Below are 26,912 nucleotides of genomic sequence, written 5' to 3'. Positions count from 1 at the left end.
CCACACCATAAGTCCGATCAACACAAAACTTCATCGACCGATGCATCTGAATGTGCTCTATACCTTTGCCATTGGGACCACCTGTGTTCGCCATATTGTTTGCCCGCCATTTTGACTTTTTAGTTGGGGCGTGGAAGCTTTCTCCGCTAAAATGTCTGAGGCTCAGCAACCATAAGTTGTACACCAACCAAATTTGGTAGGTGGGTTGCTATGTCCCCACACTACTCAGGCACTACAAATCACCTATGTCGACCACATGGTGGCACTATAACAAAGGGTCATACTTTTAAGGGCCATAACTGCCACACCATAAGTCCGATCAACACAAAACTTCATCGACCGATGCATCTGAATGTGCTCTACAACTTTGCCATTGGGACCACCTATGTCCGCCATATTATTTGCCCGCCATTTGGCCGTTTTTATTAGGTGGGGTGCGGAAGAGCTGTGGCTCCAAATCTAAACGGTTACGACACCTAGTAAACTTCTTTACGGCAAGCGACATCCATGGAGACGCAAGTAATCCGACACCGTAGGGTCTAGTTTTTATCAGTGAGGGTACGGTCTGACCGTCGGAGAAGCAGTGGAAGACAGTGCCACCCAGAGTGCATGCTAGGATATGCTACCAGAAGTTTGTTAGTAAAAGCTTTCTGAGAGGATGAATAATTACTTTTCTTTGGCATGGATCCATTTGAAGACAGTATCGGGTGAGTTCGTTTAGTCTTTGAATCTGTAATTATGCTGAGAAATAACTAAACCATTTTATTGATAGGTTCTGAGTTTCTGTGCACACGCGCGAAAACACGCTGGTATAATAAAACAATGACGCTAATACATATATAGTCTGCTTCGTTCCGTTGCTACCATAACATAACACACTATCTTGTGTCTACAGCTGCAGTTTCTCGCTGCAATTTCAAACATTGAATATTCACAAAAGACGCAATTTGTGCTGTACTCTGCCAATGTCTAAATAAATAATACGCTACGGTAAAGCTTTGAGAGGATGAATCATTACTTTTCTTTGACATGGATCTATTTAAAGACAATAACGGGTGAGTTCGTTTACTCATAAAAATCCGTCATTATGCTGAGAGAAATCGTATAATCTCTAAATTGACTGTAAACTTAAGATTGTAACTAGGCAGTTGTTTCGCAGGTGACTTAACTCGTCTTAACTATTGCTTGTATTTTTGCATAGACTGCGTTGTTGCTGTTCTTGTTTGTGTTAGTGTTAATCAGTTTAACCTACAGGGTCCAAGTTGAACTATGCGGTTGTTCCCTGCACTTAGAACGGTAGGCTACTGCCCTCTAGGGTTTTCGACACACTTGTTCTTGGTTATACATTTTGTTGTACGTCGCTCTGGATAAACCAAATGCCTGTAATGTAATGTAATGCAATATTCCGTAGCAACAAGATAAACCCGACATTATCCCTAAAATATGCCAATACAGCAGTGAAAACGCTGCTCACTGAATAACGAAATAAACGAGACAATTTAAAAAAATATATATACCATGTAATTCTACAGTCAATATCTGGGACTAAACATTTAATAAATATACAATCTTACCATCGGTTTTACGCGTAGAGATGTCCCTTTTGCGAATGAGTAGTCATATATTGTCTTGGACAATCCTTTTGTGAAAAATACGCGTAACTGTCACGCCTGGGTCGGCTATCTTCATAAATAGCTGTGCGTAATACCACACTTGTTGCTTACGGCGTTGTCGTCCTTTTTAGTGCAATTTGGCTTGATTGACAATTCATTTATTCCGTAGGTGAGAGTATAAGCTTTCTAACGATGTATAACGTGTCTGATTTTGCTTTTGGAATAGCGTTTTATGGGTCAGCGTAACCGAAAATTCTCTCATCTGCCAATGTCTACATAAATAAAACGGTAGGCTGCTCTGCGGCCAGCACGCAGATCGCGAGTTGATATTACGTATTTTTTTCCCGTTTTTTCTCAATGTCGTATTTATTATTTGAAATGTGCATTTATGTGTTATTATTTTGTCTGTCTCTGTGACGCTCTGAAATGTGCATTCTCTGCTAATCTGAGCAATGGATTGGAATATGTGTCTGACGTAGTGTTGCACGGTATACCAAAACTTCAGCACTTTCTCGGTACTTAAAAAAAATTAAATAAATAAATAACAAGAACCGGTTCGGTATTAGAATATTCCGACGTTCGGTAGTTTTGAGTCAAATGTAAAAGCCAGGGAAAATTGTCTCCCGCATTACTGATTGAGAGGATGAAAAGTGTAATTTGTCAGAATCTTCGCTAGAAGGCAGTAGCAACTAAGGTTGCCAAGTGAGGTGACTTGTGCTTGTGCACTCAGCTCCTTGATACAGCGCAAGCTTTCACTCAGTTCACTTCAGTAGCAATAGGTGTTCCAATTTGGAAATATTTTATTATAGATAGATGCTGTATTGTTATTAAAATATGCTGTTTAAATATGCTGTTAAATCTATTTAAAGGTGAAAGACCTGTTTTAAAGATTATTTAGTTTACATCTGTTTAATTTCTGAAATATATTTAACATATTTTTCTATTGTTCAGTGTTGTAACACTATAGGCCTATGCATTACATTACATTACATTCATTTGGCAGACGCTTTTATCCAAAGCGACGTACAAAAGTGCATTTTCATGATCGTAGACAACTGCTGAACACGGGTTCAGTAAGGTACAATTACTTATTTTGTACAGCTATTTCTAGCCGAGAACAATGAACACTATCCTGGTCTAACATCTGCAAAGCCAACTAGGCAGAAGAATAAGCTACAGTATTAGGACAAATACAAATTACCAAGAAGTGCAGGGATGGGGCAACATGTAACAAGTGACAGGAAAAAGGGTATATATATATATATATATATATATTTTTTTTTTTTTTTTTTTTAATACAGCGTGGTGGTGGTTAGTCTAGGTATAGTCTGAAGAGATGAGTCTTCAGGCCACGGCGGAAGATGGATAGTGAGGGGGAGGTTCGGAGAGGGACGGGGAGTTCGTTCCACCACTGGGGAGCTACGGTGGAGAAGCTCTGTGATCCCTTTGGGCGGGTGGGAGGGGTTACAAGGCGCCCTGCTGCCGCAGAGCGGAGTGGTCGAGCAGGCACATAGAATTGAGTCATGTCCTGCAAGTAGATGGGGGCTGTCCTGTTGGCGGCAGTGTAGGCAAGGGTCAGGGCTTTGAACCGGATCCTGGCAGCGACCGGTAGCCAGTGAAGTGATCGCAGCAGAGGAGTGACGTGGGAGAATTTGGGGAGGTTGTAGATGAGTCGGGCAGCGGAATTCTGAATCATCTGTAGTGGCTGTATGGCACAAGCTGGCAGGCTTGCAAGGAGAGAGTTGCAGTAATCAAGGCGAGAGGTCACCGTAGCCTGGACGAGCACCTGGGTGGAGTGCGTCGTCAGGTATGGTCGAATCCTCCTGATGTTGTACAGGAGGAATCTGCAGGACCGTGATGTTGCCTTGATGTGCTCCTTGAGGTCCAGTTGGTCATCCAGGACCACCCCCAAGCTCTTGGCAGAGTGAGAGGCAGTCACTGTGGTGCCGTCAACCGTGATTGAGAGTTCACGAAGCAAGGAGGTCTTGCACGGGAAGAAGAGCAGCTCAGTTTTGTTGAGGTTGAGCTTCAGATGGTGGCTGGCCATCCAGGTGGAGATGTCAGCCAGGCAGGAAGAGATCTTATCATTGACCTGTGTGGCCGAGGGGGGGAAAGAAAAGAAGAGTTGTGTGTCATCTGCATAACAATGATAGGAAAAGCCATGTGAATTAATGACTGAACCAAGAGATCTGGTGTATAAGGAGAACAGCAGAGGACCCAGTACAGATCCCTGCGGCACTCCCGTAACAAGTGGATGAGAAGCAGAGGCAGACCCCTTCCAGGTGACCTGGTAGGTCCTATCTGCAAGATAGGAAGCGAACCAAGACAGGGCAGTCCCGGCAATTCCCATCCCAGCCAAGGTGGAGAGGACTATTTTATGGTTGACCGTGTCAAAAGCTGCAGACAGGTCAAGAAGGATCAGGACAGAGGAGAGGCGTGAGGCTCTTGCAGTGGCAAGTGCCTCCGTCACAGCTAGGAGTGCAGTCTCTGTTGAGTGCCCGGATCGGAAGCCAGACTGGTGAGGGTCTAGCAGGTTGTTCTGATGGAGAAATTAATGGAGAGGTTAATTGTGTAAGAACTGCTCGTTCAAGGGTTTTGGACAGAAAGGGTAGAAGGGATACGGGGCGATAATTTGTTACATCGGAGGGGTCTAAGGTGGGTTTTTTGAGAAGTGGGGTAACACGAGCCATCTTAAAATCAGAGGGAACATGACCAGAGGAGAGAGAGGAATTAACAATGGAAGACGGATAGGGAAGGAGCTCGCTGGAAATGGATTGGAGAACTTTAGATGGGATGGGGTCAAGTGCGCGATGAGAGGTGATGAGTTGTAATACATCGGAGTCCTCCAGCATTTCAAAGGTGGTCAGTGTGGCTGTGGGTTTGTCCCGGGGGGTTGGGGGGCTCACTGGATGGGCGAAGGAGTTCCGGATTGTAGCCACCTTTCCTTCAAAGGCGGCCAGAAAGTCATCTGCGGAGAGGGAAGAGGGAGGTGGGGGTGGAGGAGGAATGAGGAGGGAAGAGAAGGTGGAGAATAGTTTACGTGGATTAGAGACACATGCACTGATCTTGGATTGGAAAAAAGAGGCTTTCGCAGATGTGAGGGCAGATGTGAAAGTCGTCAGCAGGGTATGGTATGCGGTCAGGTCATCAGAGGATCGGGATTTCCTCCACTTCCTCTCTGCAGCACGCAGTGATGTTCTGCTGGAGCGTAGTGACTCAGTCAGCCATGGGCAGGGGGGTGAGGAGTGTGCTTGTTTGGAGACAAGAGGACAAAGTGAGTCGAGGGACTGAGAGAGGCAGGAGTTGAGGGTGGAGGTGGCAAGATCAATGTTATGTTGAAGAGGCTTCAACTTAAAGGTTGTTAATAACCATGAATTCGAAAATGAGGTCAACCCTTGTGGACATTACGTTTCTGATCTATTAAGGTCATTTCAGTATCGTTAGGTACCGAGTATCGAATCAGCATGGTTTAAGTTTCAAGTATAATTTCAGTATTGCGTATCGTGATACTAAACCTGGTATTAGTATCAAAGTCAAAATTTTGGTATCGTGACCCACACTAGTGTCATAGTAAAGGCCTTTACGGGAAGCGGCCAGGACACATCCATGGTGACACAACTAAGTCATCAGACAGCATGTCTTAGCACAAATTTGGACATAAGTCATCAATATTTCATTACGTTAGACACATATTCCAATCCATTGTTCATCATGATATTCAGTAGATTTGTTTGGTGAAGGTATATGATCATGAGGACAAAGCCATTTAAAAATCGCTCCATAGGGGGCGCGATAGTGCCAATGCTTGGACCCCTCCCAACGCCGCTTGCGGCTTTAATTATTATTATTATTGTTATTATTATTATTTTATTTATTTATTTTTTTTAACAGTTTTTTTTTACATGGTAATTAAGAAGCCCCAAGTATTACATACCAGTCTTATCAGAAGTCTCTTGGCAACCAAAATCTACAAAAAAATTATACTTCTACAGGGTTCGTACGGTCATGAAAAACCTGGAAAAGTCATTGAAATTTAAAATGCAATTTCCAGGCCCTGGAAAAGTTATGGAAAATAATATTTTTTGAAAAGTTTTGGAAAAGTAATGGAAATATAGCTAAAGTTGCATCAAATATAATTACTAATTAATCCAATAATAAAAATAGTATGTATAGTAATAAAACGTAAATTGGCACGTAACCTTCGCGGTATTTTGGTGGTGAGAGAAGTTAATTCGGTCTGGCTCAGTCTGTTTACAGGCACGCCCAACAGGCATGCTTCTGCTAATGTAGCAGTTAGTAAACGTAGGCCCTACTGTGCCGACAATATGCCAGGGAAGTGCAGCTTCAATAATATATCAGGGTTCGAAATGAACTTTTTCACTTGGTAGCACTGGTGCTCCCAACTTCAAAAAGTTAGGAGCACCTACCAAAATGTAAGGAGCACCATCAATATATGCAATAGATTTTTTATTGATAAACGACAATATAACAGTACGGTTTACAATAAACAGTTAAGCTGTCACGCCTAAAATGTCGACTCTTCAAGCAATTGCGTGTTATGCATTCAAACGACAAAGCGCTTCTCGTCACATTAATACCGCTAATTAAATCAACCGCCAGTAAACTGCATCGGATAAATTAGCTGTTTCAACCAGGTCGCTACACAAAACACTACGTTAACGTTTAAAAAAATGCCGTAATCGTTTGCTTCAACTTTTCAGCTTTCGATAACGCTAATAAATTCAACATAAACTTTTGTCTTCAGGTAACATTAGTTAACGCGTTAGCTCTCTGTGTCGCGTGACAGTGGAGTGCAGCGAAAGGGAGTGATTGAAGGCTAATATTAACCTATTTAAAATCAGCATTAAAGGTAAGAATGTCAAACTCACGATTGGTTAGAAGGGTCACTCAGCTCACAAGGCACATGCTGAGCGAATGTACAGAGAAAGAGACGTTCGACTGGAAAAAGAAAAAAAAAAGGTTGCACCAGAACAATTATTTGCACTCGCACAAATGCTCCCAATTATATTTCGAGGTTGCACAGATTAAATTTCGGGAGCATATGCGACCAAAATCGCAATTTTGAGCCCTGTTTGAGACATTGACAAAAATGTTAAACTATTCGAATTAAAATTTGAGAGAATGTATCTGTGTGTGTCTGTCTGGTGTTTATTTGTTTTAGAGAGACACCATATGTTTCAGATGCAGACCTAAGTTTACTTAGTGTTACAATAAATCATTTTAAATCGTCCCGCTGAGATAGTCATTTGCTTTGGTCATGGAAATTCAGTTAAAGGTTGTGGAGAAATCATGGAAAAGTCATTGAAAATCATTGGTGAAAAAGTGTATGAACCCTGCTTCTATGAGTTAGATAATCAAAAATAGTAGTTAAAAGCAAAAAATTTCATTTATGTTTTATGAAAAAAATGTTTTTTGTACTGTATTTCCAAAAGTACATTCTCACCACAATGAAAACACCCTGCAGCATAAGTCCAGGGTGTATGTAGTACTCATACCAAATATCATGTCAGTCGGACTTGGGGGGGGAGGGGAGGGAGGTCAGCTCTATGTTGAGTTCTCACAGCCTCTATCTAACGTTACAGGGGCAGAAAGGGGTTCATGTGTTACTGTTGTGTAATTACTGTTGTAAAGTAGTAATTCACATTTCCCTAACAAACTACAGTAACATTAACAAGAAACGCGAACGCAGCACCTTTGGAATTTAAGATTATTCCCTTCAACTGAAGGATATTTTTTTTATATATCTTTACTGTAAATAGGGTCTATTTCCAATGTAAAACAGAATCTTTCAATTTATAGAACATTTCTTTTTTTCAGTTTCTGATTGTTCAATGTCCACCAGATAAATAATGGGGGTGGTGGCGGGGTTCAGACAGTTTATAAAACTTAGTTGTTGTTTGCACAACAATTGCATTGCCAATGAATATTAGGCTTGAAAATACAATATTTTCCCGATTTAACGTGACTTCCGGTATAAACCATGCCCACTTCCGGTCTTCTGTCTGAATACAGGTACAGAGACAGATAATTTTGTTGGTTGAACAGATACAGATAATGATGTCTCTGCACACCCCTAATAGAAATATGTTTTTATTCCAAAAGCACAATTGAAATACAAAGCATATATATATATAACTAATGCCCAAGAACTATATACCATAAATAAAAATGTACTTTTATTTATGGTATAAATTTTTTTTTTTGTTTTTGAACAATAGTAAGCTACAAAGAAAACAAAAATATTACTTTATTATTACTATATTATATTCACTGCTGTTGGAGTTACGGGGGAGGGGAGGGGGGCAGGGGGAGTTCATTGAAGAGCTGAGGGGATTGGAGCCGGGGCTGTGCATTGATGTGCTGATAGTTCCCTGAGAAAAAAAGGCGTCAGACACATATTCCAATCCATTGCTCAGCTTAGCAGATAATGCACATTTCAGAGCACCTCAGAGACAGAATAATAATACATATTTCAAATAATAAATACGACATTGAAAGAAAACAAAATATCAACTCGCCATCTCTGCTACCTGCGTGCCGTATTTATTGAGACATTGGCAGACTACAGCATAAATTGCGTCTTTTGCTTATATTCAGTATTAGTAATTGCAGCGAGAAACTGCAGCTGTAGACACAACAAAGTCTGTTACATTATGGTAGCAACGGAACGATGTGGATTATATATATATTTACCGTCATTGTTTTATTATACCAGCGTGTTTTCGCGCGTTTGCAGAGAAACGCAAATACTATCAATAAAAATGGTTTCTCAGCATAATGACGGATTCAAAGACTAAAAGAACACACCCGATATTGTCTTCAAATGGATCCATGCCAAAGAGAAGTACTTATTCATCCTCTCAAACTAACAAACTTTAGCATCATGAACCGTGGCACTCCATTGCTCCCCGATGCACAGATTTGGGCGTGATTTGTTGACATAGTTAAAGCACCATAGATTGCACCCGAATGACTAAAAATACATGTCACTCAAAGTTCAGACCCTCCCCTCATTGACAAAATAAATAAAACCAAGTCAGCTCCGGAAATTACGGAAATCTTCATTGACGACAAATTGTAGTGATTTATGACGCCAAAAGGCGTCATCCGGGTCCATGCAGATAAGTGTATCCTGAAGGTCAATGGAAGAACTTCAAAACACAGATCCGATCAGGTACAATACTCAGTTATTCATAGCCATGAACACATTTAGTCCAGTTCACACAGTAAACATTAATCTGGCCTAACTAAGTCAAACTAGGAGGCATGACAAGCTACAACATCAAGATAATGATACAAAATACAAAGTACTTTATCATTCATGTTACAAGGCTTCCTGAAGCACATAAGGGGCAGATCAGAGAACACATTTTTTAAAAGATGATCTCTGAAGGCGAGTGTTTCATTTTCCCAGCGACCGGATTAAACTCTGGAAAATCGTGCTTTGGCTTTTTGGAGAGGAGGGACTTCCACTGATAGTGTGTTTGTAGCACAGTAATGCTGCGTTTTAAAACATTTAAAACAAAGCAAAACCTATTATATAATATAGGCAATAATACAATATAAACAGCCTACTGCTTCACCGCTCCGCTAGTTAGCCACCCTAAAAGTGGCAGTGTTGCTACATCCACATGTTTTAAAGTCCCTTTGCAGCCTCCCTTTTCTTACATTTAAATTGTTCCTTTGGTTACTAAATTACAATATATATATGTATTTTCTCTACTTATTAGACTTTGAAAAGATAAAAAGCCTGCTTTGATGTAAAATCTGAATTTCTTAATATAGCAGACTCAAGACTGGCTGGGTGTGTCAGTTCTGTCCTAATTATTTATGCATTCACTTTTGATTGACAGCCCGGTCCGCTCACTCCCACTGACCTGGATCAGCCCTCACTCCACCTAACGTCAGTTGTTAAAGCTAGTTATCGTATGACCGTAATAATGGATAACGAGTACAGCAATAACAGCATTAGAAATATTGAGCCGTATATGTATGGAGCCCATCGCTTACAGCCTACAATATAGGACCCTAACGTTATAGGATAACCTATGTTAGCACATAACATTATCGATTGGTTTTTTTGAGGCAGTAACGTTATAACAGTCTGGAGAATAAAGTAACGTTACACTCGCCAGCTAACGTTAGCTATATTTACACAAGATAAGTACAGCTCATTGCTACATTAGCAAAATTATCGATAGCCAGACAGCAAGTAAATTGGGGAGATGAGGTTAACGCTAACGTTATAGTTTGTAGGCTTGATTCAATTAATAGCAGAATGTCATCTAGCCCGAACGGATGCTTACCGGAACCGGTCTGTTCAACCGGTAAGCGTCTGTTCGGCTAAACATTATCGACAGTGAAGTAAAGTGAGGTTAGGACGGCTAACATTATGATTTGTAATATAATCTATATCAACGTTAAGGAACTTTAAAGTTAACTGATCATATTAAGCAAAGGCTTAATTAGATTATCGATAGCATCAAAGCTATCTAGGATTCCCTGGTTGGGTTAGTTAGCTACATTGCGTTTCATGCACATTGAACTAGGTAGCATGCGTAAAACACCTAAAGTAAAAATACAAACAGACCTTATCTTGATTGATAGTTGGCACAGCATCTGACTTTAGAAACGTTGTCTTGGCAAAACCCATCCTCTTCTGTTCATAATTGTAGAATGAATCAGGGGTAAAATGTGTTGTACTGCACAACCTTGTCACCTTTGATATTTCTAACTGTGCACCATTTTGTTTTTCTATATAATCACTCCAGACCTTTCAGAAACTTTGATCTTTTGCCAATGCGTGAAAAGATGCATTCCTATCTCTGCAATCTTTAATCACACAATAAGGCATTGTTGAACTGGATAGTTAATGTTAGCAGCAGACCCGCGCAATATGTATTTGAGAATTTGATCACGGCTTTGGAGCGCACACTACATAAATATTCATACTGGGTGAGTGTTTTGGCCACCGCACATTGGTCAATGCAAATTAGAAACATTTGCGACGTCACGGATTTGGTCTCAAAACCACCGATACCAAATACCCCACCAGGTGGCAATGTCGAGCATTGTATAGTTTTTAGGAAAAAATATCTAATTCATTACATTCATGTATGAAATACTTTTAACGAATCAAGCCTTGCTTTAATTAAGCTAGACATTTGTAGCATTTATGACACCATTTAGTTTATATTCATAATTTAGGAAGAAATAGTGCCACAGATGCAATTGTTTAGGCAAAAAATCAAAAATGAATTTGCTCTTTTTCAGTTTGCAGTGAAATACTGAGAGATCCCATATATATAAAACAGGTTAAACTATACATGTCCTTGATCAAAAACTCCTTGACCAAGAGTGTAAAATCCAAGGGTGGATATGCAGAACTACTAAAGATCTATGAAGCAAAAAGTAAGCAGTGTACCCAATGTCTCCAAATCTATCCGAAATGTCTAAATTATGCATTGCTGTAAATCACAACATAATTTCACTACAAATCAGCTGTTTTGACTCGGACTCACTCTTGCATAATTTTCAAGTGGGAATTACAAGCTTTCCGTCAGTACAGTGGTCTAAAATATCTAGGGGTCCTAACTGTGTAATCATTAGCTCTCGTGTGTTTTTCTGTACTCAACTGTATGTGATGTTTTCTTGCATGAGGATGGGATGACATTAAAACAATATTTCACCATCTGCCGAAACCTTTTGTTGATGCTCCAGCTTCATGTCAAATCTGGTGCATGAAACATAAACAACACTGCGTTACCAACAAAACGCTTACGCTAAACATCCTCATTGTAAAATAGCACTAACCTATTTAACCCTCTGGGGTCGAGAGCTCCGCCGGCGGAGCTCGACAAGATGAAATTAACTTTCGTTTCTATTTGTATGATTAACTTCACGTGCTGTTATCATACAGACGCAACAAAAACATTGACAGAAACCTTAGAATCGCGACTTTTCAATGCGCCCATTGTCAAATAATTCTGAATTGTTTTTAAAGTTTTAAATTTGATTAATTAGACCATGTATGCTTCGTTAGATTTTTCTCATTACTATGTGAATTTCGCTCAGCAGGAATCACCGCCCAAATCGCATTCACATGTTAACAACATTATAATTACTCTCCATAGAAGGAGACTAAAGGAGGGGCGATGCGAGATCCATGTGAGAAATGCCAAGTCTGCGAAAGCGGGATAGAATGTCAAAGTGTTGCCTAATTCACTTCTTTTGAGGTGAACATTTCGTTTAATTTTGGAAAATGGTCCGTCCGGAAGCCGACACTGATGAAGAGCGGTGTCATTTCGAACAGCGAACGGATCCAGCTGAGGATCAACTTCATGCGTAAGTATATTTCTTATGATCATATTGGTAAATATGTGTACTGTATTGCAACGTATCTGTGTGTTTGTAGGAATATCCAGCAATATGCGCGTTTGTAAATTCCCACACTACGAACGATTCGAACTATTGCATCTCAAAATTATAGGCTAGGCTCTCTGCGTCTGGTTGTGTTAGAAGTACCAGGTAGACTGTATGTTTTTCGATCATATTGGTAATAAATAGCCCGTGGCGTGGCTAGGATTCTAAAACTGATGTCCTCGCACACTCGATATTAGCATACTGTAAGTAAATTCGGGAAATAGCAATATAATAACCATTAGCTAAACAGACCTAGCCTACTTCAGATTGAGGCATTGTTATTGATGAGTTGCGTGTAGTTGAGCTGGAATATCAATGTTTATTTAGTTTAGCTAATGTTGTTTCGTTGATAGCTTGCATTATTTGTAAATGTGTGCTGTATTACATTCTCTGTGTGTTTGTAGGAATATTCACTAATATGTGCGCTTGTAAATTCCCACACTACGAACGATTCTAACCATTGCTTCTCAAAATTATAGGCTACCTCTCTGCGTCTGGTTGTGTTTGTTTGGTTCTTAGTTTGTATATGATGTAACCATGTCACATTTCCTAAGTTTTGTTTTCATTAGTTAGTGGTTTGCCCCTTTTTTGTAAAGCACATTTAATTTTCACCTGTTGAAGGAAATGTGCTATATAAATAAAGTTTGATTTGATGTCACATTTCCTAACAATTTTGTTTTTATCATATTTACAGAGATGCTGATCAGGAAACACAGCCTAGTTCACCACTAGCTAAGAGGCCACACAAGCGTTGCAAGAGTACACCAGTCTCATCTCATCTTCCATGCGTATAGTTTGCTTCAATAAATGTTCTGAAAATCAAAAGATGTCTTTGTTTCTGTCTTCTAAATGGCTCACTGAGTCTTTGTCTTAGTGGTGGGGAGGCATGCGGCCAGGTGTGAATAGCCTACTTAGCTGGCAGGTCGTCCTACCCAATGCATATTCATTACAGAAAGGCCATTTGCCCTCCCATTCTCACCTGGTGTTGAAAAATAGTAGTCACAACGCTAACTTTTAGCAATGTATTTAATATTTCTCATTTGGATTTGCTAAAATATTTTGTCATCTTTTGATACCCAAGACCTTGATGAACTCATTTCAGTGACCAAAAGTCACAATTGTTTAGTGTGTTTTATTACAACATTCCTGTGCATGTTCAAAACTACTGTTTACAGTTTGTGTGTTTTTAGAGCAGTTTACAATCCACACATGATTATGACCTACTTACTGCTGCCATATTATTGTAGCTGAGTCTGATGAAAACAAAGATATGAAACACTTTGGAATCACTGTATATAAAGTTGATGAAATTTACACAAATGTCAGAGCATCGCACAATCACCAGTGTGCCTAATTTTACCCTTAGACCCCAGAGGGTTAAAGACACTCAATTGAAAAAATAACGTATATAACCGAAATATTTTGAGTAGTAATACTTACATATGGATGATGAAATCTTATCTGTGTTCAATAGGCATTGTCCTCCAGAGAGTCGTGCTGTTCTCCCCTTCCGACTTACTGCAGAAAACTAAGCTTGCATCCCAAGTGACTCACTTGTTCACTCATTCACTGTTCCCTATATAGTGAAAAATACATAGCACACTACATAGGGAGTGAGAGTGGCAGAACAAATGTTCGCTTTGGGACACTATTTTCTTCACCCTGCGCCGGCTACTATCTTTTGAATATCTGCCGCACAATAACGGAAGTTGCATTCATTATTGATTCGGCAACAAAGTGATCCTTCATAAACTTGTTATAAAACTTTGGTAGTGTTCGAGTATTTCTTTTATTCTGTTTTCGGTACACGTGTATGTGAATAAAATTTTATATTCTATATTATATTTTCCCCCTCTCTGTTCTCTGCAGCGGCAGAACTGCTATTTGTTCCTCTCGGTCCTCTTGCTTGTGTGCTTGGACTTTCGTGTCCATCATGAACTATAGCCTACTCTTAAATTGAGAAAATACTTGGTGTAGTTGGTAAAACAGTGAAAACTGCTTATTCAAAGACAAATGTTTGAATACGATACGTGGTTTCCCTTGTAGGAAGTCATCCATATGAAATAGCCTATTTGTTGCTTTATCACCCAGTGCCATTGAAAAACAACTGAACAGATTTCCTACTATGTAATGCCCCAAGCCCAATCATGACCGAGAGCAAGAAAATCTCCTTTACACTAGCTAGATGTCCCGTGACATCCTGTAATTTGTCAAACGTTAGGTTAATGTAATGTTAGTTCACAGTGGATAGCTGACTAGTTCATAAATTCCTGTTTAAAGCTAGCTAAAAAAGATAACTATCAATTTAACTTACTTCAGTAAAACATTTAGACTAGTGTGATATTACTGAATGAAGAAAAATGAGCGACAACTGAAGATTCACCTCTTCAGGCTGCATCTCTCCCCATCCCTCCCTACCTCCCTGTAGTCCCTAATCGTCTATGTTAGCTTAGGGTTATAGCTAGGTAAGCCGTTTATCTTAGTTGACATAGTTATTGCACTCGTGCCTACTCAATTATTGCTTGTATTATTTGCATAGACTGCTTTGTTGCTGCTTTTGTTTGTGTTGATCAGATTAACCTACAGGTTCCAAGTTAAACTATGCGGTCGTTCCCTGCACTTTGTACTGTACTTCCCTCTAAGGTTTTCAACACACTTGTTCCTGGTTATGGTTATACACTTTGTTGTACGTCGCTCTGGATAAGCGCATCTGCCAAATGCCTGTAATAGATATAGCTGGATGGCTAACGTTATGTTTCCCATTACGTTATCTTGCACAAAAAACGATTAAATAAATTGTATGACCTTTTATTTTTAATTTAAGTTAAGACAATGCCTAATATATTCAGTATATTAGGCATATTATACTGTACCAAGACATATTTAATAAAATAAAAGTTTTCTTGTTTGTTTATTGGCTGGCAATTGCAACCTCATACAGCAACGATGGCTGCCAGGTGCGGATCAAACCACCTGAAGCAGATGCCCAGTGCTGCCTCAACCGTAAGCTGTTCCGATCCGTACAACTGCAGGCAATTTGTGACCACTGGGGAAGGTTTTTAGACATTTTTGTTGGGTACCCAGGGTCTGTACACGTCTCCTGATTTCAGAAAAACAGTCCTGTGTACACCCATCACTTCTAGGCTCCAGAGGGCTTCTGTATATTAGGCGACAGTGGTTACCCATGCTTGTCCAGGCCCATCTGTATTATGACCCCTTACAGAGAGCCACTTGATGATCCAACAAAAACTTGGTTCAACTGCAGGCTGTCAAAAGCACAAGAAATTATTGAGAGGGTTTTCGGGGTTATGAAAACAAGCAGGCGTGCAAATTTCTTTAAGGAATTATAGCAGATCGCAGCTAAATAAAGTTGAAGACGTCGTCTTCGGTCCCTGATAAACATTATATGTGCGTGTACATATGAAATTCACTGGTCACAAATCTAGAAACACAAGACTTACCCCTATTCAAATGTTTTTGAATTGCTAAGTTATCTCAATCAAAGACAAAGTTATGATGGTTTAAAGCCTTCTTGCACCGTGAAGTAGGAATGGAGAAAAACTGCCTCAAAGATTCCATTCAATTCCACAGAATTCTATTTATAGCTACAAAAGAAAAAACACCAAAACTCAGCTTTGTTTTTGTTAAATGATTGTCACTGTATTTATTATGTGAAACAACACAGCAAAAGTATTCTTTGAAGTGATATAATAATAATAATAATAATCCATGTAACATGCTTATGCTTTTGAGTTTTGAGGAGGCAGCACTAAAATCAGTATTAATGAAAAAAACTAAAACACCTTGGTGTATATCAATAGCTGAACATCACCAGTATTATTTCAATGAAATATAGAAATAGATTCTAACAGATATATAGATGTTAATAGATTTTAACAGTGATGACAAATTACATTACAAGTACATGTAACAAACATCAACAAACAAAATAGTGTTTTACAAATTATTGTCATTGTATTAGGGTTAATTATGTGCGACTGTCATAAAAGTCTTCTTTGAATTGAATGTTACAATTTGACATGTCAATCACCTTCTGAATAGTATTATACAAATAGATTTTAACAAGGTGATGAAACTGTACATTTAAAAGCACAAGAAACAAACAAGTTTTTCCTTGACTCATTTGCTGCAGCCCCTCACTGTGTACCTACACACACACTGCACTGCAAACCTACTCCTCCCCATTGAACACTGCAATTCTCATAGGTTTGGGGACTGTTGGACATGGACAGGTGGTCTCTTTATAGGTATCAGCAGTAAATGGCCTTATTTCTTCATAGAGGTTCCACTGCCGCTTCGGATCGAGTCCTTTGGTAGGATCTGGTCTGGCATTTTGCTTGGCAGGGGTACTCCTCCTCTCAGAAGATCTTGCTGGGTCGCACCACTGTCACAGAACTCTTGGATTTCAATGATGCCTGACCCCTCACAGAAGTGAAAGTGGTGGTTTTTCTTTATTCCTCCAACTTTCCTGAAGTACGTGCTGTGTTGGCACAATGACCTCTCTGTTTTCCTTGCCACAGACTTCAGCAATGTTGACATGGGAGGATTCCTTGCCCACCTTAACGATTTCATTTAGACAGTCTACCCTATTCCTTCTGAACAAGCGTTTCACAAGAGCAAAGCACCAGTCACAATTAAATTATGTGTGTCCAGTTAGCAGGAAGGAGGTGGTGATGTTCTTGTGACGCCCTGTTAGCACCCTCCACATCAAGTACCACATCATTCTGGAGTTCTTGTTTTGTCCACTGCAGTTATCTGCATGTAAATGGACATCTTCCCATGACATAGTGCTTGAAGAAGTAGTGAAGGAGTGACACTACACAGTTGGCACCTTTCCCTGACTAGCAGCTCTATTCAAGTAAAAAATTAACCTGCTTTGGGACAGCCACCCCAAAGAGACCACATTTCTGGGGGCACTTGAAGTACACTGGACCAGGCTGAAAGGGGTCTGGTGGGAAATGGACCTGCTGCGTGAAATCAAAACTGTAATGCATCTTCCCAGGGAAGCTGCAGGCAGGATGGGGTCCTATTTCTGCACCAAGGGGCATCTCCTCCTTAGTGGTTTTACAAATATGTTGGTAGAGGGATCTCTCCATTGCAACTTTAGCTAAGTGCTCTTCTATATCACAGACTGCTGCACTTTTCTCAGCCTCTGGATGATTGACAGCATGTGTAAGTTTAGCGACAGCTGACTGACAGTACCAGCACAGGTCAGTGGCAGGGCGCATGGTCGACACAAAGGGTACTAACTGCTGCCATAATCACCGAAAGGTTCTCAGGGTTACCATTCACATGCCAGCATTCTCCACTGCTGCGCAGTACTGCTCATAGACCTTCCTCTTGCTGCAGTTGGTTGGCAGCAGTTTTACATCTGCCTTCCAATGCCTTGGTGTGCGTCCTGGAAGAATGATCACATTGGCCACATTGGCATAGTTGAGGATGAAATCCACAATGTTCTCTTGTGTTCTGCAATTTTAATGCATTTGCAGGAAGCCTCTTATTCAGCTTGTGGACCCTTGCTTTCATCTCAGCAGCGTTGTAATGCTTCATTAATGCATTCAGTTTGTCCTGCCCAACCCCATAGAGATACTTGAATACATCATAGCAGATCCTATGCCCATGATAGTAATAATCAGTACGTTGGGTTAAACGCTGTGTCTGCTCTCTCTTCCTGGCCTTGATGTTGTCAGAGAGATGCATTCCACAAGAAAGCTTGGAGAGAATGGCAATGTCAAGCTCTTCACGAGACAGGTTGAGGTACTGCAGATGGACATGAAGGAGCTCCTCTTTGGGGAATCTGGTATGGCAAGGCTTTCCTTCATTGAGCTTGCAGCAGCAGTGACAATCGACTACAGAAGGGCTAACATCACCATGGCCAGGAGGAATGATTTTATCGGCCAGGTTTCGAGAGTTGGATGTGACTCTGTTTAAAAAAAAAAAATTAAAAAAAAATAAGGCAATGTTGCTATGTGAAAACGAATGCATTTAATAGACCGAAGTCTACTACTGACCCAAGTGGATCTCCTTGTGTCCTAGGTATTGATAATAATAAATAATAATAATTAATTCACACAGTCACCCCTCAAAGAACAATTTAATTTCATACGCTTTATGTAATGATTGTAATGTATTATAGGGTAACTCCTTATCTATTTATTTGAATTTAAACTTATTTAGGCTTAACCTTACCATATGACACGTTTGATGTTTTCATACGGAAAGCTGACAGCTGTTTCATGCGAATAAGCTAGCTAGTTTATTATCACTCATGGTCTGTTTAGTGAATAATAATCATGATTTATGACAGCCCTGAATAGGTAAATAGTTTCATTGGCTCACCTGGCAGCTCATCGTCTTCATTGTTGGTGAAGATGCTGTCCATCTCTCCAGTATCGGGCGCGAAAACAAGACGAACGGTTTTTCCTGTCACTTGATTCATCACTCGATTCAGACACCTCACTGTCACTGTCTCTGAGATTAGGACCACTTGTGAATTAATCACTGATTAACTGTCTTACTTCAGAGCTATTGGAAACATTACTCATGTTAATAGAAGGCAATTCATTCAAACAACGGGCTACATCACTATCCTGTAAAGACGCCATCTCTCACTGACAGCAGCCGTCAACTACGCAAGGATGTTTTGACAGCTATCAGCTGATCTTCGCGTGATCACTGGACTTTGTTGGTGTTTTGTGCCTGTTATGTTAAAGGAGTACCATGGTGATTTTCACACTTTCTCGGTTTTATGTGCTGTTTGCACAAGATGCATTGAAGAAACACAATGAGTAAAGTATTAAATATGTCCGTTCTGTATTTTTGGAGAAATATGCGTTTTAAATTTATCGTCCTATTTTCAACCGGTTGAGAAAGTTGTCAACTTGGTGCGTCACGAACACAGTAACCACTCCCCTTTCCACGCCCTGTAAACCCATGAATAACTCGAAACCCATAGTTTGCACCGCTGGCTTACAGGCAAGACAATGCAAATATTTGACTAACGTTAGGTTCACTTAAATTAGAGTGCCTTTTAAGGACTATTAGATTATTTCTGGTTATATTCATTTAGCTAGCTAGCTAATGTTAGCCAGTTTGCTTTTATGAGGACGTTATAGTTGTGCTTTTATCTTAACTTGGCTAGCTAGATAGCAAAAATTACAATTGGATATAAGTCAACGTCCTTACCTTAGCTATCTATCGATACTTGATATACTACTAAGCTAGCTAGCTTGTGAAAATTCAGTCTCCCAAAAAGAGCGCGTATCATGGGGGTAGCTGTGGTAACGGGGCACGGTCTGTCAATCATAACTAACTGACAGTTCTCATTACCACGCCCGGACGGTTCGGGTGAACTTTTATAGTGGGAAATTTAGGCTTAGAAAAATACGTTTTAAAGTACATTGAAATGACTGAATAATAAAAAAAATTATGCACATTTGTTTTGTTGTTGCCTAAAGACAACTGGGAAGTGTCACGTTCAACGACCATGTTACTCCTTTAAGACTGCCAACTGCGGTCTTGTAACTCGTGATGTTAACCTTTCCAACCAGTCAACACCAATTCCAACAATTACATGGCTCTTTGCTTTTACACAAATCAAAATAGTTGACAGCAAGTTTATGGAAAGGGAAATAGAAGACGAAAGCGCCCGTGACTTGCATGACCAACATGCTTATAGTGTAATCTGGTTGATCAAGAGACAAAAGTATGTGAAAAGAAGCACTAACGTATAGGCTATTGATGTTAAATGTTTACATAACCTATGTTTAATTTTAATTGAGTGATCCATAATCCCTTAGCAATTGCAATATTAGCCTGTTGATCACGAGAGGAGAACGGCCAAATTTAGGCACGTCGGCTAACTCTCATTCATCCCGGGTGAAACCCCACACGACTTCAGAAATATTAAATGACAGATTTCTTTATAGTCAGCTAGATTTGCAGACACTAAGTTATTCATTTAGTGTTTTGAATGTTGTTGTAGTGCTTTGTTTGGACACCAGACAAGACTGAAATTAGCAGGCGTATCTCTACCTACAGAAACAGACTGCTGTCCCAAGCTAACAACGTTGCTTTTTTGCTAGCAAACAAAGTTTACAAATACCTAAAAATGAACATTTTCCATTTAGTGTTCACGATATTTATTTACAATGACAAAGTAAAGACTTCACAGTATCTAAATCGTGTGATCTCATTTTACCCAAAAAAACTCATTTTTCTAACAATGAGTCGCAGCGACATCCGACGGGTTTCTGCAGACCGCCACACATATAGTGTGCTACTATTTTATTTCCCAGATGGGACACACTACAAAATGGCTGTTACCAAAAGTGCACTATATAGGGAATCGGGGTGATTTGGGACACAGCCCAAGTCAGCTAGGTCTATCAGCAAACATATGGCTTGGCTATGCAGAAGTCCTCAGTAATAATGATATTTTCCAAAATATGATGGAACTCAACGATTATGTTTCGCTGGGTGCAATGTCTTTTACTGCTATTACAGAGTGAATGCGTAAGGCAGCGATAATGAGAAAAAACATTCAGTTATGCTGGGCTAATAAAGCGCGATTCATTAAGAAATTAGACATGTTACACATAGTTAGAAAGCTTACTCTGTCACCTATTGGATAAAATGATCGTCTATCAAGCCAGAATGTACTAAAAAGGGTGACAATGCCGTAACGCACAGCTATTTTGGAATGTACCCAGGCGTCACACCTGAGTGTATATTTCACAAACAGATTGTCCAAGACAATATGACCTCTCAGTCTTTAAAGGGACATTTCTACATGTACAACCAATTGTAAGGTTGTATATTTATTCTATATTTAGTTGCAGATACTGACAGTGGAATGACTTAATATAATTTTAGAAAAATTCAGTGAGCAGCGTTTTCACTGCTGTATTGGCATATCTTATGGCTCCTGAATGAAATTGCCACAGAAAGAAAAAAAAACTACTGACTGTTCACATCTAGCAAGTTAATCAACCCTCCTGCATCTAATTTTCTATACAATCACTTGCATCCCATTCCCCAGGTCATCACTGCCAAAGAGAATTGCGTTTGTTTTACTTGCATGCTTAAGTAAAAGTGAAATTACTTAATTACTTCTGTTACCAAGTATTGGTTGGTCTCTCATGGTTTACAAGCATTTGTGTCTCTTATCTTGTTCTGTTCCTCGCAGCAGGATGACACCCCTGCTGTCTGTGCGGAACCGCTCCAGAGGGGAGGTGGAAATTCAGAGACCTGTGTCCCGAGAATGCAGCCTTGGAAGCGGGGGCGGACGGGGCCGCTCAGGGTCCCGTGAGAGGATGGAGAAGAACTGGGGTCAAGTGTCTAAGGAGCAGGGCAGGAGGGTAGAGTCCTCAGGGATATGCCCCCGAATCCCCAGACCCTCCCCCTCCCCCACGGGTAATTCTTTTAGTACACCAACTTATTGTGTGCATTTGAATATCATTCAAGTCATTTGTCTTATTGAATTGTCTGGTATCACAGCCAGGACTCCCTCAAAAATAACCTCAGTGGGACTCAAATGGACAAATAAATAAAATATTTAATTTGGAATTTAAATACATACCCTTCAGAAGTGTGGGAACAGTGGAGTGAAATTAGTTTGTTTTGCTCTATACTTAACCCCTTTGCGCAGATGCCAGAGATCATATATACAGTGGCCCCAAAAAGTATTCGGACACTTAAGCCACGCTTAAAAATGTATGGATTTCATTGAATTAAATAACAAAATTTTAAACCAAGTGGCATTTATGTTAAAGACAGATACCTTAAGCACACCTTTCAAGCAAAACATTTCACAAAAAGATGTTTGTTAGGTTTTAAATGATAAAACAATAGATATACTGTTCCAAATTAGGACAAAAAAGTATTTGGACACTCAAACCTATACTGATTGTGAAACTTAGTGGAACATGTCCATGGTTAATTTGATGATGAACTACACCTGTGGTTGGAGCACCTGTGTGAAATTAAGGATAATTGACTCATTTACCCTCTATAAATGAGCAGTTGTTTGAAAGTAATTGCAAAAATGGCTAAGAAAAGTGAAGTAAGTTCTGAGAAAACGTCTAGCATCATTTGTTGGCACAAAGAAGGCAACTCTATTCGACAGATCAGCAAAAAACTTAATCTCCCATCTTCCACAGTTGGGTATATTGTAAAAAATTGTTGGTAGCATCAAGAAAAACAGGCGAGAAACAGCAGCAAGGATTGCCTCAGACATCAACAAGAATTACCAGATACAACTCAGTTCACAGACTATTAGAAACAGGATCAATGAGCATGGGTACAGAGGGCGAGTAATGCGGCGAAAACCATTCATTAGCCTAAAGAACAGGAAAGCCAGGGTAAAATTTGCAAAAGAACATGCGCACAAAGACGGCAGCTTTTGGAGAACTGTCTTATTTTCTGATGAGTCCAAATTTTACCTCCCTGGATCTGATGGCAGAGCATTTGTGTGGAGAAAGCCAGGAGAAGAATTCCAACCAGACTGCACTAAAGGTATTGTAAAGCATGGAGGTGGAAATGTGAAAGTCTGGGGCTGTTTTTCTTACAGTGGTGTTGGTGAGCGTGTGTGCATTGATGGAATCATGAACTCTGAAGTATACAGATGCATTTTGGATGCAAACTTACAGAAATCAGCAAAGAAATTATTCAAACGACAGAAGTGGATCTTTCAGCAGGATAACGATCCAAAACATACCAGCCGCCTGTTGAAAGAATACTTTGCCAAAAAGAAAATTTCAGTCTTAGAATGGCCGTCCCAGAGCCCTGACCTAAACCCTATAGAGCATCTATGCAATGGAGAAGAAAATGTCAGGCCGTCGATGCACTCGTGTGGATGAATTGAAAGCTTTGCTGGCTGAAACGTGGAGGAAACTTTCACCACAGCTGTTCATGAAACTAATTGATTCCATGCCCAGACATTGTCAAGAAGTTTTGCGAAGTAAAGGGTGGCAAACTAAATACTAAAACACTTAAACTGTGATCTTTATTGAAGGCATTATTGAGTGTCCAAATACTTTTTTGTCTTCATTTTCAGCAGTATATCTATTGTTTTATTGTTTAAAAGCCAACCAACATCTTTTTGTGAAATGTTTTGCTTGAAAAGTGTGCTTAAGGCATCTATCTTTAACATAAATGTTATTTGGTTTGACATTTTGTTATGTAATTCAATAAAATTCATAAATTTCTAAGCATGGCTTCAGTGTCCAAATACTTTTTGTGGCCACTGTGTATATATATATATATATATATATATATTAGTGGTGTAAGAAAATATCGATACACTTGAGTATCGCGATATTATGTTTTGGGATACTGTATCGATTCTCAAAAACATTATCGATTTTTAATTAATAGTTTACATGCAAAGATTTGTGGCAGACAGTGGTTCATTTTGTATTGTGTTTAAACCCCCGGCTGCTTGATGGCAGTGTTGTAATCTATCTTCAGCCATTTGACTCTACCACTCCAGCGTAAACTGAGACAGGGTCTCAGCAACTGCGCCTAGCAACCAAGCTTGAGCTAGCGTCAGTCAGAGCCTGAGGTAAAGAGAAATTCTGCTACCGTGTCGTGATTATACATCTTAAAATCTTTACATTTGTAACTTTATGGGGAAGTGTAAGTTTAACAATACGTGGTTAGAGAAAAGCACATTTAGTGCTTGGCTGACTGATCGCATGATCAGTCAGAGAAACACAAGACCCAAGTGAAATTTGAACAGATGTGGCTCCTGGGTAAATCTTCTATCGTTGTTTTCGTCGCCGCACTTTCGACACAAGCAATATCGGAAAAAAATTTCTTCTTACTGTGAAAAGTGCCTGACCCGCAACCGTAGAAATGTTAACACGGCGACACAATTACATCGAGAAATACTATTTTAGGAAAAAGCGCTATACTCTGTAACTGAATTTAGATCAAACCTACCATGCACAAAAATAAAAATGCTCGTCAATCTGTGTATAATATCATCGTAGCGCGGAGTCTTTAAAACCATAAAACCACCCCCTTAATAAAATAAAATTAGAACTGTAGGCTACTCGTTAACTTTAAATATAGGCCAACTAGTCTGATTTTGACAACTCTGATTTAACTGGTTCACGTTTTAGTTTATAAAACTCAGAAGTAACTTAAACATCCACTGAGCACTAGTGTCTTACTACTAGTTAAGCATTGTAGTATAAATTCTGCAGCCTGCTTGAGAATACTTGGTGTACTAAATGTTGCAAAGAAGTATAATCTTAAGTATATTTTCCTGATGTGTAGGCCTATACTTCTTCAAAAGTGAACAAAGTAGGCTTTCTTATTTTAAGAAAGAATGCTATATTAGTGTGCTTATAAAACTTTATGGGGTCCAACTTTTCAAAGTTTCTTTATTCAAGTAGTAGGATGATAGGACAGCGCCTTATTCCCAAATTCCCCTCCTCAGTCGGTGAGAATTATTTTAAGAGCTCCAATCCTGTATAAAAATTCCACAATGCATTATGCTACATCCTCAGCTTGGTTTGACTTTAGTGGATATGCCTCGACCCACATCGTTTTGTGGGTTTTCTTCTTTCATAGTAATTTTCCTTCATACTTTTTTTGCCAGTATGGCCATGAAATAGGTATTACATTCTATTCAAAGTGGTCTTAAAAAGGTCTTAAAAAGTCTTAAATTTAACTTGTTGAAATCTGCAGGAACCCTGCTGAGAGAGGAAGTAGCGTAAGGGCGCACCGCTAACGTTAGCATTATGCTTACAGTATCGCAATATATTGAATCGTAACCCCTGTATTGTGGTACGTATCGTATCGCCAGATTCTTGCCAATACACAGCCCTAATATATATATACAACAGGCAAAACTATACATGGTCTGGATTATAAACTCCTTGACCACAAATGTGCAAAAGGTCATATGCAGAACTACTAAAGATGTATGAATAAAAAAGTAAGCAGTGTACCCTGGTGTCCCTTGTGTCTCCAAATCTATCTACAATGTCTAAATTGCTGTAAATCATAACATAATCATATATTTCACTACAAACAAAAACAGTTTTGACTCATGGACAAGAAATTCTTCTGGTTGAGTTATGTTAGTAGAACAAAGGGACATATTTGGAAATTAGCAAAAGGTCAAATCAGCACTGACATTAAGAAGCATTTTTCATGCAGAGAGTAGGCAATGTGTGAAATATCTTGCTAGGTCATGTAGTAGAGACAGAAACTCTGGGGGTTTTTAAGACCAGGTTTGATATAGTGTTAGATACTATCTAGCCTGTAGGTAAAAAGAGCACTTGGTACAATTTAGTTTGGACAATGGTGAGCATTGTTGAGATGAATGTTCTGATATCCTCTTTTTGTTATGTTATGAAACTCACTTTTACATAATTTTCAAGTGAGAATTACTATCTTTTCATCAAAATAGGGGTCTAAGATATCTTGGGGTCCAAAAACCTATCCAAAACCGCTCCATAAATGAATAAAATGCTTTTTGTCCATTATAAAACAGAATTGCCCCTTATGATGAGAGAGATTGATAGAACCCTCTCCTGAGTTCTGACCCACTCCCCAGAGAATTTGCTTTAGCCATGCTGATGACCTGGCAAAATTAGTAAAATCTTACCAAAACCGAAGGGAAACAAACAATTATGCCACAACGAGTGCTTGTATATTACTCTGTAGTATTATTGTTTCTGCACAACGCTGCGATGAAGCAACACTTCCACCAGTTTGTGCACCACTCACATTGCTTGTAATAAAATTAAAAGGAGACTAGATACCTTTCCAGGCTTTCTATTTGCATTTATTTCCAAACTGAGTGTTCAGTACAGTCAATGATCATGAATCTTGGAAGGGACACCTTTTCATGTAAAATTGTGTATTTATTCCATATATTCTCAGATTGATAGTAGAATGACATTGTATAATTCCGCAAAAATTCCTCTGTTTATTAAGCTATTTATTGAACAGCATTTTTCACAACTGTATTGCTATGCCTTTGGGCTATTTTTGGGTTTATCTTTTTGCTATGACGGAATACAAAGTTTTGGTGATGAAAGAATATTGTTATGAACTCCTAGATGGACACTGTTGTCCAGTGTGTTATGAGACAGCATGGAGGAGGTACTTGTTAAATGGACGACAAATAAGCCAGTTTCTGTTTGGGCTGTTTCAGTAATTTGTGGACTTTGTATGATCATATCATCTCACCAGAAGACACGTAATATTTCTCTATAGCATCAACTTGTAAACTTTCCGATGTTCATCACTGCACCTTATCCTATATAGAATTAAAATAACAGGACTAAGGGGGCGCTGTTGGAAGCCAAGGATGTAGGACGCGTCTCCTTATCGCTCCTGAGTCAGTGACCAAATTTATATAGTTAATCTTGCAAAATTGTATATATTTCTGTTTGGTCAGGTGTCTGAAGAGAGCTCTAAACAATTTATATTTGAAATGACATGAAATCTACTCGGCCAAAAACGGAGTCTCCAAAAGTAGGCCGCAAAAAGCCTGCACCCTCTCCTGATTCACCACTGCCGTCGGGTGTTGCGGCTAATGTCGGCCCCACGGGAACACTGACTGTGGAGCTGCTACAATCCATGGTGGGCTCCCTCAAAACCGATATTTTCGGTAAAATTGACTTTCTCTCTACCAGTCTCAGGTCAGAGATATCATTGGTCAAAGACGAGCTTAAAAAATCTATCGGGAGTATACAGAATAAGCTCAACGCACACAGAGCAGTTTTATCGGAGCTGGAGCGCGGTGCTACGGACCACAGCACTCGCATTAGCAAGCTAGAGGCTAACGTCATCTCCCTAACAACTAGGGTGGCA

The 26,912-nt window shown here is 39.6% G+C and overlaps 1 protein-coding gene across 3 annotated transcripts in view; it reads left to right on the top strand.

Annotated features, from left to right (window-relative positions):
- ccdc61 (coiled-coil domain containing 61) overlaps positions 1 to 26,912 on the top strand; it is a 95,251-nt gene that overhangs the window by 35,883 nt on the left and 32,456 nt on the right. For 2 of the 3 annotated variants that reach the window (XM_064308109.1, XM_064308101.1), the window contains one exon: positions 21,268 to 21,491. In XM_064308109.1, coding sequence (XP_064164179.1) covers positions 21,268 to 21,491 — 224 coding nt within the window. Of the gene's footprint in view, positions 1 to 21,264; positions 21,492 to 26,912 lie in introns of all 3 variants that reach the window. The other variant, XM_064308091.1, reaches the window with a different exon arrangement.

This window comes from Anguilla rostrata, chromosome 1, assembly GCF_018555375.3.
Source record: "Anguilla rostrata isolate EN2019 chromosome 1, ASM1855537v3, whole genome shotgun sequence".
NCBI classification, from domain to species: domain Eukaryota; kingdom Metazoa; phylum Chordata; class Actinopteri; order Anguilliformes; family Anguillidae; genus Anguilla; species Anguilla rostrata.
The sequence above is the reverse complement of the archived record's forward strand: the minus strand, read 5'-3'. Positions and strand labels throughout refer to the sequence as shown.